This window comes from Amphiura filiformis, unplaced genomic scaffold (genome assembly GCF_039555335.1).
Source record: "Amphiura filiformis unplaced genomic scaffold, Afil_fr2py scaffold_54, whole genome shotgun sequence".
In the NCBI taxonomy this organism is placed as follows: Eukaryota; Metazoa; Echinodermata; class Ophiuroidea; order Amphilepidida; family Amphiuridae; genus Amphiura; species Amphiura filiformis.
Genome location: NW_027305518.1, coordinates 608341 through 621983, shown reverse-complemented (window position 1 = coordinate 621983; position 13643 = coordinate 608341). Strand labels below are relative to the sequence as shown.

Below are 13643 nucleotides of genomic sequence, written 5' to 3'. Positions count from 1 at the left end.
TTACTGTTTAGTGTTGATTGTCTGTGTTTGCAGTACCGGTACTGAGTCCAGCGTGTACAAAAGCAAATAGTATATGTTTACCCCGGGATGTTGATGGACTCCCCGGTTCGATTGAATTTAATAGGCCTATATTATTACAATATATTAATTGTGCTTCGACTGAAGATTGGTATTCATTATGTTTTTGATTTGTTATTTTATTTTACTTAGGCCTATTTTATTTAATTCATTTCTATTTTATTTTAGGCCTATTTATTATTTTTATATAATTATTATTATTATATTATTATTATTATTAGAATTATGTTACCTTATTAGTACTTTATTAATAGCTATATAATTTAGTGTTAAATTATTTATGGCCTATAAAATTTATATAGGGCCTAATATTGATATGGCCAAAAATGTGATGGCTTATAATTTATAATTTTATCCCATCTTTATGTTGGCGAATTGATCTTCTTTGACATGAAACTAATGGGAAAAAAATCATTAGCAAATTTCTCAAAGACAAATGCAAACAAACAAAAAACAAACGCCTGGCATCAGCTTTGCGATAATGCTGTTCTGACTTTCGCCACCTTTCTTCACATGAGTATTAGCTGCCACTAGTACGCCGAAAAGCGCGGGCGTGACATGGGTTCAATCAATGCAATGGTAGCCTATGGTGACTAGGCAGTAGCACGCATATATTCGTCCCAGAACATACCCGTACCGGATCGATTGCTTGACAAGTCCAGGGCCACGCGGCCGCGTGACTGTATACATAAGGTGTGACTTCTTCAACCCGTTATGTAATGAATGACTTGCGGGAAAGCGCCGAGTATGGTGTGGGTTCAATCAATGGTACCGTAAACAGACACGCAAAAGTGCCATATGCCTAGTGACGCACGATCGATTGCTTGACAAGCCCCGGGCCCATGCCGCGTGCGGTATAAACTTGTCAAGAAATACATGCATACAAAGATATTTATTTCTGAACAATATGTTACGATTGCACATTGAGAAATATTACAATTGCATCCATATTCTTTGCCAAATATAAAATATTATTAATCAGGAAAGTTTTCTGTTCGTTTTAATGAGAAATGTAAATAATGAACCAAATGTTTTAACTTTTATGTCTTTTAATGAATGATGTATTTGTCTGTGTTCTTAATTAATTTATATATTTCTACAAGTGTTACGTAAATTGTATAAAACAAAGAAATGTAAATACTTTTGAAATTTTGATATATTTGATGTATGCTTTTTTTGATGTTTATGTTAAAAAAAATTTTTACATTATAATAGGGCCTATGTATAATTCTACAAATTGTTATGTATATTGTTTTCATGACACAGGGCCCCTGTAATAGCAGATTTATCTGAAGGGTAACCCTGTATAAATATGGTTTTAATAAATAACAAATTTGTGGAAAAAATGCTATCCAATTCTGCATTGCAAATGATTGACATTTATATGTCATGATTCATTTTGTTTACCTGCCTGTCAATCACGGACTCATTATGACGATGCTTCATTAACACCACGGCATATCTTACGCGGTATCTTAATCCGCTAAATACTTTTTTTTTTTTTTCTTTTTTTTTTATCTTTCTTTCTTTCTCTTTCTTTCTTCTTCTTTCTTTCTTTGTTTTTCTTTCTTCTTTCTTTCTTACAATTACACATTAAAGTATTTATTTTGGAACTTAGCTACAAATATTATGAATTGCAACTAAACACAGAAACGCTATATTCAATTTATTATTATAACTATTATTGTTATTATTACTGTTATTATTATCATTGTTATTATTAGGGGCTGTACAATAATTATGAGCCCTGAAAATTGGGGGGGGGGGGCAAGAAATTTTTGACGAGCGAAAGGGGTAGGCAAGCAATTTATGGCCAGCCGAGGGGGGGGCAAGTGATTTTTGGCACACATTCATGTGGCGCCTTTTAAACAAAACGCTCTAATGCTTGGGAAAACAGTACGGAAACGCTTTAATATGCAAATTATCCTGCTCGCTCCGCTCGCAACATATATCTAGACCATTTAAGGTTTGAAAATTGGATCCCAAAAATTTAGCAAGTGTAAGGGGGGGGGGCAAATTTTGGGGCGGGCCGAGGGGGAGGGGCAAGTGATTTTTGGCAGGCAGAGAGGGGGGCAAGCGATTTTTGGCAGGACGTTCGGAAATTAACCCCCAAGGGGGAATAATTATTGCACAGCCCCTTATTATCATTGTTATTATTATTCTTATTATTATCATATTATTATTATTATCATCATACTGTATTTTTAAATTAACTTTGTTTATATTATTATCATTGTTATTAATATTTAATATTATTATTATTATTATTATTATTATTGTTATTATTATCATATTATTATTATCATCATATTATATTATTAAATTAACTTTGTTTATATGTTTTGTGTTACTCCCCATTGGATTTTGTGTCATACTTTCATTGTTTTTAATTTTATCCATTGCTTGTTGACACTTGTATCCTTTTGGATCCATCCTTTGGTCGTCAGTTGGAACAAATTTCCCCTGTTTTTATACATATTATAATTAATAATTAAATATAAATCTATTATTATTACTATTTTTATCATTGAATTCTAATTATTTCATTATTTTGGGTAAGCCTGCTGCTAAAATATCTGGCCTGTAATATATTCTGAGAAAAAAATCGTTCCTCTATTTTGTTTTAAAATATCCTTTCTTTCCTTCCTTCCCGGGTTTATCATGACTTAATAAGTGCATGCCCGACGGCCCAGTACTATAAACATACTACGCCGCATCGCCGGGAGTTCAAGCAATCGATCGTGCATCAATCAGCGACAACAGCATGGCAGCAGCACAATACCAGCGGTATAAAAAGGGGCGAAAGTGCGGGTGCGAAATAGAAAGGGGCGAAAGTGCACGGGTCCGAAATTGAAAGGGTGCGAACCGTCCAGCATTCCTTATTTTGAAGGGCACTTGCACTTTTATTTTAAAGGTGAACCTCATTGAAAATAAAGTTATATATCAATGGAAAGCTTATGATGTCAGGATATTAAAAATGATTTTTTCCGATTTTTTTGATGGCCAATAAAGCTGAAAAATTAAAAAAATGATTGAATTTTTGGTCTTTTTCAAGGCGACCAAAAAGCACCCAAATCAATCGTCTTTGACCTTGGGAATGCTCGTGGACGTAAGCTCAGGGTTCGTGAGTCACGTGATCTTACTCGGAAGCGTGTAAACAAGACTTGCTTCCTGTACTTTGCAAGCTGCCCGGCAAGTCTGATTTTCACAATAAAGCTTGAAATTAGAGGAATCTTCAAGTTGCTGGTTCCTTCTATATATATTAGAAATAATAGAATTATTGTCAACACATAAATTTTCCGTAAATTTTTGACAAAATTAGTCATAACTGGCTGGGTATAACTGGGTAATTGAGTTTGAATTTCGCTGGGATCAATCCCATGCGCAAATGCTTGCTGCTACCGATGTCATTGACTGAATAAACATGATCGAATAACAAATTAAATACTTGTTTGTGACATTCCCTATATATTCTTGATTCATTGTAAAATGTCTGATTAAAAAATATCGTCTTGCAGTAATCCAAAATTAATAAAAACCGCCGATTGCATCAAATCCAGCCCATATAAAGGTTTTCATATTTAGCGTACGACATGTAATACATTCTTTCCACACAATCGCGATTGAAAGAAACAGATACTCGGGCAGATACTTTATTTTAAAATAAATACAGTTTAGGCTTAGTAGACCGTTATTTGATGGAATTCTGAAATCTGAATAAAATTAAAATATTGTCACTTGTGTCATGATTCTTTAATGATAGTACAATCAGTGTACATGTATGGTACTGAAAAAGTGAAGCATTCATGTTTTATGGATTACCGAACACGATGCGTAAATTGCTGCTGAAGTGCAGGGGCGGATATGCACAAACACAGCGACTCGCTTCGGGCTTCGTCCTCTGTGTTTCATGGGGTGTTTCAGCAAATTTGATCAATCGTTCCCTTATATTTGGAACATTTACAGGAATAAATTTTGCTGATGAAGTAGCAATAAGTTGGAAATATCAGAATGTGAATATCAAATTGGTCATTTTGTCTGCAAGTACAGTACAGTCGCAGATACCAAACACTCGGCGTAGTGAGACTCAGTCAGTCACTGAGCTCATCCCGTATGTATCTATATACGAGCTCGCCTATCATACATGACCGGTTGTAAAGCTAAGAAATAATTAAAAAATCCTGTACATGTACCTTATTCTATTCCTTCATTTTCTCATTGTGATAAGTTCATCTCAACTTGGTGTGACGATCTGAACTGGTAGCACTAGCAGTTATTTTTTTGTAATCTGTTTTCATTCCGGTTCCTTCGGCGAATCTTCGCTCTTCGTGCTTTACTGTAATATTCCCCCGTGGATGGTTTGGCCTATCCCAAATCCCCCGGCCAGCACTTCCCCATTTTTAAATCCACACACTTTATTCAGGAACTTCATTCTTAATTTGATCATGATATTTCCTTCATATTATTCTTATTTTATTGAAGATATTTTTCATGTAAAGTAAGTTGACAATGACTGACTGCGTGCATTGGCCCGATGCATGCCACAGTAATACACGGACATTGTGTTTACAATCAAACCCGGAAGTAACTGTGTGTCCCTGGGCTGACGTCATCAACGAAAGCGCCCAATTTGAACGATTTCGTTTTGTAATTTAGGGGGTGGCAAAATCCAATCTTTGCATGGAGATTATGTCTAGCCTGGTACGCTATGCAAATAAAAAATATTCTTTTCTGCTTCCTGACATCATAAGCTTTCCATTGATATATAACTTTATTTTCAATGAGGTTCACCTTTAAGCTTACCTGCCCATTCTCCGAACTGACGAACGTAGTCTGCATTTCCGCCGACCCTAGACCAAAAATGAACCCTGATTTCCCTTTGAAATTTGTAGATAGTTCGAACAGTTCTTTGCGTCACATAGTATGCACCTAAGAGTGCAAAAGCTTCGTTATACACTTGAAAGCTCTTTGAAATTTCGTCAAATAAAAAATTAAAACTGTCTATAGAGGCCGCCATGTTTTTCACCTACACCTTGCATGGAAACTAAATAGCCGCTAACAAGATGTTGAAGAGCATTCAATCACCTTATCAATCACCGCGTATCAAAGGGCTGTGCAATAGGGGCTGTGCAATGAGTCTGGGCCCCCTGTGGGGGGGGGGGGGTAGAGGTTGGCTATGCCATTGTCTATTTTTGATAAATAAAAGCATGTTATCCCCGGGATGTTTTCATGATGGAAAGTATTCAGTTGAACTCGAAATTATACTGATATTTATTACATCAAAATACTCAGTATAAAATTGTGAAGAAAAAGTTTATATAGGCCTAATTATATTAGTGACAGTAAAAGTAAAGTGTACATAATAGGCTTATATTACTGAATGCAACATATCATAATGTCATAATTATATTGGCACTTCAATACTGAAAAATTTTGATTTTAGAATCTACCAGTTTATTAATCACAAAAATCCCGAGTTATCGACTATGGACATTGCATTCTAATCAGGACTTTGAACGGGCAAAGTCCCTAACACACGCACTGTCAATCATACTTGTTTATCAGTCCAAGACGCGCTCATGCACTTACTGACGCGCTCATGCAATTACACAACACAAAAGGCGGCATTGTTGCCGGTATTGTACCATGTAGTTATTAATGGTAATGGCAGGTGCCCGGAGGAAAAACCATAACGAGACCTGAGCGACCAATCACAAGCCAGATCCATTTAATGATGCATTACATCATAGCCAATTTTAGTAGGCCAGAAGCCATTGTGGGCAGGTGGTATGCGCCGGGCATTCTCTAAATTCAATTGAATGGGATTATTTTGAAATTTTAAAACGCTTGATATATCACAAACAAATAGGCCTATGCTAATAAATAACATAAATACAAGCTAAACCCGTCACGGTTGGGGTTCGATAATGAACCCCACAAAACAGAGTACTACGTAGGCCTATATGGAAAATGCCATACGGCCGAGCGGTTTTGCCAGTTCTCTCCGACCATCATGCCACTCGCCGCCTGATTGTGGGCTAAATTTTTTATGCCCCCCCCCCCCCTATCTTGGGTCGAAAATTTTATGACCCCCTCCCTTCTCCCTACACAGACTCAAGACAATCTTTGCCCATGTTGCCGCCAGAACTAAGGCACGGAATGCGCACAAACTAAAAGTGTGAAGAAAGTGAGTGGAGCATATTAAAAGGTCCAAGCACAAATTTGCATTAGGCCTATATAACTATAAAATTGTATGCACAAAATAATAATTGGAAATAATAAAATGGAAATTTTGAGTCACCAGCCCTTAATAATTCTAAAACCCTATTTTTGGTTATGAAAATTATAACCCCTATTTTTGGTATAAAAATTCTATGACCCCCCAGTATAAATGTCTGTGTGTAGGCATAATTCATGACCCCCATTCCGAATGACAGCCCCTAAAATAAAATTATAATCATGTTCATGTGCTCCTGTGAATAAAATGAGTGACTACTTATTATATGTGCATGAGTGTTCTCAGTTCGTGCTGTCTATGAAAACGTTATTCCGAGCTAGGTTCAGGAAATGTTGTTTAAATATAATTTTCAATAACATTTTTTGTCTTTAAATAATAAAATAAAATAATAATAATAATTAAGTTTTGATTATTTTTCATGATGTTTGTGATCTAAAATTATTTAAAATAAAGACATTTGTTCTCTATTTTATTTAGATATTCAAACTGCATGAAGAGCACGGTCGTATGCAACAATTAATTTGGTTCCCACATTTCTTTTTCTACACATTTCAAATTAGAAAAAATAGAAAACCAGCGAAGCGTCCAACCCAAAATATATTTTTCTTTTCATCAGCGATCATGGCAGATAAAAGTAGGAAAATGTATTTGCAGAGCTGATTTGGAATAGAATTTGGTCAAATAATGACGACTACCGGGGCCAATGATGAAAGAGTGGAATCCTCACACGATAGTGACGATGAAAGTGAAGATGAAAGAGACATTTTAGAGGAAAGTCCCTGTGGAAGGTGGCAAAAACGACGTGTGAAGGTAAGCTCAATTTACACGATCATGTTTTAAAATACATTAAAAATAAAATGCATGGTACCGTATGTCATTTATTTCAGCATATATTTGTATGTACAGTACAACATTGTTTGATTAAAATGATGTTTGAAACATAAAATTTGACCAGGTGCTTTATATAAAGTTACGATTTAAAATGATATTTTTGAAAGCAGGTAGTTTTTATATTTTTTTCCTCGAGAATCGGTAATCACGAATTTGCTAACGTGAGCGAGTCCGGTGAAATGACGATTTTGTAATTTGTATCTGTTAGTGTTACTGTGTAGAAACTACCTCCCGAAATCATACCATTTACATGATTTAGAACTGCAAACTCTAAACTCTATTTTTTTTTTTACTGATTTTTTCTTTCTTGTGTAAATATCTAAACTTATTATATATGATTTTTAAAATGTAAGGCCCTTTACAATTAATTCTTAGTTTCCTGTTTCCCGCGCGCGTCCAAAGACTCGCAAAGTAGAGAATTGCAAAATATTTAATTATTTTATTTTTATTTTGGATTTTCTCTTTTAATATAACTTTTAATGACTTCCATTTGCTACTTTCTGACTTTTACTTTATACAAAATCAAACATAGTTGTAAAATAATTAAATGCATGTTCAGATCAAAACAGGTTGATGTAGGATGCGACCACTTGTTTTAAAATAAAGAAAATAATAGATAATTAATAATTAATAATTAAAAGTCGCCTCATCCCTTGTTTTCAACCATGAAACGGGAAACTAAGACTCAATTGTGAAGGGCCTTAGAAATAGAAAGGTGATGCATTGTCTTTCAGGCCTTTGGCTTTGTAATGCATCTACCTCATCACATCATTATTTTCAACATAGTTTATTTCTGTTAGTGTTATGCTGATTATGTATGTATTGATGATGATGAAAAATAAAATGAATGAATGAATGAATGAAATACAGATTGGAATTATTTCCTAAAGGCTAAGTCTAGAGAAAAAATAATAATCTCAACAACAACAAACATGTCCAATTTGAGAAAGAATACAATGCTGAAAAGTGTAAAATTATGATCCAAAGTTGGTGCTCCACGAGTCCACGGAGTAATTTCCCACTGACCAAGTGACTTGGGCGATGCCATTTTTTCGTCTGCTATTTTAGCATGGCATGATGATGGGCTCTCGTTTTAACTCGTATATTCTCGCCCAACTCATGAATATTTATTATTTTACATCATCAAGACATCAACTAAAGCAAAATTTTGCGATCTTTCCAGTCATACCACACAAGACATCATTTGATCACCAAAAAATTGTGTTTTTACTACATTTTTAACATCAAAATCGTGTAAATTTCTCATTAAGATATTAAGATTGCATTTTTGTTCAGGTGATTTAATGAAACTTTGGTGTGTTTTTAAGACAGTTAAAGCTTACTGACAGTTTCATCTGCAGATTCGTTCGGTAGCCACATTATGACATGTTTTTACTGTGTTATTGATTGGATGCTGCATGTTTCCATCATTTCATATCTACCAGAAGTTGACAGACAGAAATGTGTCATCATCAATTTAAGGAAAATGGGCTTTCTCCCTTATACAGTGTACTTTGGTGTATTCAGCTGGGGTTTTTACCATTCTCTTTCTTTTTTGATGCTCTTTCCATGGATACCAAATTTGTTGGGGTTAGTTGAACAAAAAGTTCAAAAAAAAAGTTTGGTATCTATGGAAAGAGTATCAAAAAACGAAATTGAATGGTGAAAACCCCAGCTGAATACACCAAAGTATAAGGGAGTTATGGCCATTTTCCTTTTTGAAGATGACGCATTTCTGTTGACCACTCTCTAATCTCTATTGTGGAATAATTTCTTTTGTTATTTACTGTATCATGAGGGGTATCTATTCTTTCATTATTCGGGAGGGGGGCACAATTTACTAGGGGTGTAAATTAACGGTAATTTGTCTAACCATTTAAATGGACCACAATCCGGTCGGTTAACTGTGTAAACGTACATGTATGTAAAAAAAAATCTTTATTTCAAAGTTTTTGGCGAACCACTGGACCTACCGTATTGTCTGTAATAAACACTCCCCCTCTGATAAACGAACGAAAAATTGACAAAAATGCAAACATTTCCAAATTCCATGCCATATCGTTTCTTCTTCTTCCTTATAAGTGCCTCCCTCATATGTATGAGTATTGTCGCACTGCGTACAGACAAGCTGTACTTATTTTTTTTTTTTACTCTGGAACCTAGAGTAGATGAGTGTATTTTGAACCGTACAGTCAACATGACCGGGATGATCCCCTGCTCTTTTTCGAATAGCCTGTGGCGTTCTTTAACGTGCACACTACATTAATGTGAGAAAATATGCATGTACATACGGGACCGACAGCTTAAAGTGCCCTCCGAAGCACTAAGCAAGTAGAGTGAAGTGTCTTGCTCAAGGACACAAAGAGCCGGACCTGGGATTCGAACCCTTGACCCTTGGGTTCACAGTCCTATGCCTTAACCGCTAGGCCACGCTCTCCTCTCCTCTCAAAGTTTGACTTTGAGTAAGCTTTTAAAACTTGCATCAGTCATTGACGATCTTTAAATTCAATTGCATGGACAAAACCTACTACGACTCAAACTTCCGTCCATTTCATTGCCTAATTATGGTAGAATTTCACCAGATTATTGCTTGATGATGCACTTATTTGTTGTATTTACCACGAAAATGTCATTAACCATGCTGTTCTGTGGGCGCCACCATTTATTAGGTACTTGTAAATCCCTCCTTTCTATAGGAGCACCATCGGAAATTTTAACCCGATTTTAAAGTTTTTTTACTTTTTCAATTCATTTCCAATAAAACGCTCCTTTTGGAAAAATGCAACGCCCGGGCATTTATTTGAGGTTCTCTAAAGTCGCCAAAACTTTTTTTAACGTTTAACGGTTAGTTATTTTCCTAAACGGATAGTGCATTTTACGGTTGGTTAAATGTGAAACGTAAACGAGACACCCCTACAATTTACACATCGCTTAATTAGTCTACGGTACTTGTTATGATTTATTTTCAGGTAACTCAACGTGATGTGCCTGGCTATGGAAACAGATTTGTCTATGGAAACAGATTTGTCTAATTTATTTGTTATGATTTACATGTATTTTCGGGTAACTCAACGCGATATGCCCGGCATTGATGTAGCATACTTGGCTATGGAAACAGATTTGTCTAATTTACTTGTTATGATTTATTTTCAGGTAACTCAACGGGATGTGCCCGGCATTGATGTGGCCTACCTGGCCATGGATACAGAAGAAGGAGTGGAAGTAGTATGGAATGAAGTACAGTTTTCTGCCAGGAGAGATTTCAAAGCACAAGAGGTAACTTCATCACACATATCTAAACAATATGTGCACTTAATGTCAGAAAAAGAGTATTACTGTACAATGTATTTTTGATTAAACAAAAGATATGATATGATGTTTTGTCTGATGAAACACAGCTCAAATCTAAACATGCAGTTTAACCTGACTGGGAATAAAAATATAAATTTTCCATATTCAATCAAATATTCATTCTTAGTCAGTGGATGTGACTTAGCTGGTTAGCACTGAATTTCATTGGTTTCTGCATGCCATCTATCACACAATAGATGGCAGCAGCTGTGTCATCGCGGAAGACGCTTGTCTAGGCGCGAGCATGTAGCACGTACTAAAGCGTAATACACGAACGAGGTCGCAGTAGGCGCAACTAAAATGGCAAACAAGTTTCTTTCATAAATCACAATTTTCACAAAAAGGGGTGTTTTCATGACGGTAACTTATTTTTTGCTAAATAAAACAATATGAATTTTTGTGTTTACTATCCTCTACCATGTGATAGACAACAGGCAGGTCAGGTCCAATATTTTTATCATCTATAATAGTGCTGTCGTCGACATGCCTTATGTCGACATAATGTCAACATCGGCACATATCCCGACATGTCGACATAAAAAAAATTCTAAAAATGTTGTTAGAATTTTTTTTATGTCGACACACGAATTATATCAACATGTCGACATAAAAAAACGGTGCCGACGACAGCACTAATCCATACTCAAAATATTGGACCTGTCCAGTCGTCTATCACACGTACAGAGGAGAGTAAAAACAAAAATTCATATCGTTTATTCTCTAATTTGAAACACGTCCAAGAACCTGTATTTTTAATGTTTTAGTAAAAAGAGAAGTAAATCGCAATGTGTGTTGTCCCTGCTGGTTTAACAGTTAATCATATGGGAAAAGAATGAAGGTTAAAATAGTAGTTTCACTACTGTATAAAATGTATGACTGAACTTATTTTTCAATGTTTTTGTTTTTCCAGGATAAAATCAAAGTAGTCTTTGACAATCTAATACAACTAGAGCATCCCAATATTGTCAAATTCCACAAGTATTGGACAGATACAAAGTCAGACAAGGAGAAACCTAGGGTAAGATGTTATCAGGGACTGTCTTTTGAGAAGAGTGAGAGCAATCACTCCTCTACAGCTCTTCTTAAGTTGTATTTGCAAGAGCGATTTATAGATCCTCTGGATGACTAGTTAAATTCATTATGCTTTAATGACCACATGTGCAAACTAGGCCTGGCATTTTCGGGTAATTTTGTACCCGGGTACCCGCCGCATTTTTCGGGCGTGTAACTGGGTACCGAAAAAACAAAAAAAAAAAAAAAAAAAATTTTTTTTATTTTTTTTTTTAAGTTTTATTTTTTTTCGGTTTTTTTCGGTTTGTAGTGTCTCTGGACCTAAACCTAAATGCCAGGATCATTCATGGTTGACCTAAAAAAAAAAAAAAAAAAAAAAAAAAAAAAAATTCAAGATATTTTGTTATTTTTTATATGAAAATTGATAATTTGTATTCATGTCATAGTCTATTAATGATTTCAAAATGTATTGAATTTGAATGCATTTTGAAATCATTAATAGACTATGACATGAATACAAATTATCAATTTTCATATAAAAAATAACAAAATATCTTGAATTTTTTTTTATTATTTTTTTTTTTTAGGTCAACCATGAATGATCCAAGCATTTAGTATAGGTAAAGAGACACTACAAAACCGAAAAAAAAAAAAAAAAAAAAAAAAAAAAAATTTTTTTTTTTTTTTTTTTTTTGATTTCTGGGTACCTGGGAGGGTATTTCCTACCGGGTAATGTAATCTCAGGCGGGTACCGTTTACCCGACCGAAAATGCCAGCCTTAGTGCAAACTGCTCTTCTAAAAGCTCTTCTTGAAGAGACCAGAAGAGCATTCTAAAGGTCTTTTCTCATTTTCAGTCCCTGTGTTTTCATGTAGAAATAGTGAACATATTTATTGATTGTCTGCACATCAGTGGCAGTATCAGGTATTGTTTTCAGGAGGAACAATTGGGAGGGGTTTCAAAGTGATTTGTTCGTGGGGGAGGGATAAAAAGCTTTAAATGTGTCTAAAATTTGATTTATTTTTACCAAATGCTGAAAATTTAATAATTATTTTGACAGGGGCTTTTTCCTTGCATAACTTCCCAAAGAGTGTAAGTGGGGAATGATCAAGTTTCTATTACTATCGTACTGAATTTCCTCTGGAAGTTTCTGATTAAGAAAAGTGCTGGGTTGGATAACTAGCAACTTGGAGGAATCGTTATGCCAGATCACCGGGTGGGGGGGTCGCTTTCCACAGCAGGCAAGTACTGCATAAATTCTTATCAAAAATTGGATGTCCGTGTTTGTCTAATTATTCTTATTCCTCTCCAAACACTTGCAGGTTATTTTCATCACAGAATACATGTCTTCAGGGTCACTAAGACAGTTTCTGATGAGAATAAAAAAAGATAAGCGTTCCATTGGTGACAAGTCTTGGAAAAGATGGTGCACACAGATATTGTCAGCATTAAGGTAAGTTTTTTGTGACGTATGGTGTGGTGTTACACAGGTACCGGTACTACACTTCTCTGGTATGGTAGGTATGTCAACAGTAAATTACTAAAGAATTTCAAATGAGTATTGAAATTTTGTCCAGATTTGACTAAAATGATTAATTTAGCATAAATAAGTCGGTGTGATTTTATTATAAAGTTAAAATTTATCTTCGTAAGATGGCTCCCATGTTTGCCATTTTAGCACATGTGCATGTACAGATTGTACGCTTGTATAAAATGTACCAAATTTGACAATTTTAAGATCAAACAAATCACCAAATGGCACAAATAGTCACAAATTCATAAGATCAATCTGGTAGTTTATGCGGTCATGATTATTTTGGGTATTAATAGCTAAAGGGGTTTCCACTCATGATTGGCAGCTTCCAGGTTTGAATCCTGGCAGTGCCATTTATGAAATGTACTTAAATACAAGACCTTAATCCTCTAATTTGTTTCTCTCCACTCAAGCGTATAAATGGTACCAGCATATAGTGCTGGGAAGGAAAATACAGACTTGTAGGAATAGTTAACTTACATAACAAATTATAACAGGGAGTCTGTTCAATACTATGATCAGCTCGTAATAAGCGAGAATT

The 13643-nt window shown here is 35.1% G+C and overlaps 2 protein-coding genes across 4 annotated transcripts in view; one reads left to right on the top strand and one right to left on the bottom strand.

The window, feature by feature from the left end:
• LOC140144419 (inactive hydroxysteroid dehydrogenase-like protein 1) overlaps positions 1-5095 on the bottom strand; it is a 66479-nt gene extending 61384 nt beyond the window's left edge. Inside the window, exon 1 of the mRNA XM_072166227.1 lies at positions 4882-5095. Within this exon, the coding sequence (XP_072022328.1) occupies positions 4882-5095 (214 nt within the window). The remainder of the gene's footprint in view (positions 1-4881) is intronic.
• A 1789-nt stretch (positions 5096-6884) lies between these two features.
• LOC140144437 (nuclear receptor-binding protein-like) overlaps positions 6885-13643 on the top strand; it is a 49002-nt gene continuing 42243 nt past the window's right edge. For all 3 annotated transcript variants that reach the window (XM_072166247.1, XM_072166246.1, XM_072166248.1), the window contains exons 1-4: positions 6885-7126; positions 10361-10483; positions 11469-11576; positions 12891-13021. In XM_072166247.1, the coding sequence (XP_072022348.1) occupies positions 7001-7126; positions 10361-10483; positions 11469-11576; positions 12891-13021 (488 nt within the window). In that variant the 5' untranslated portion in view covers positions 6885-7000. The remainder of the gene's footprint in view (positions 7127-10360; positions 10484-11468; positions 11577-12890; positions 13022-13643) is intronic.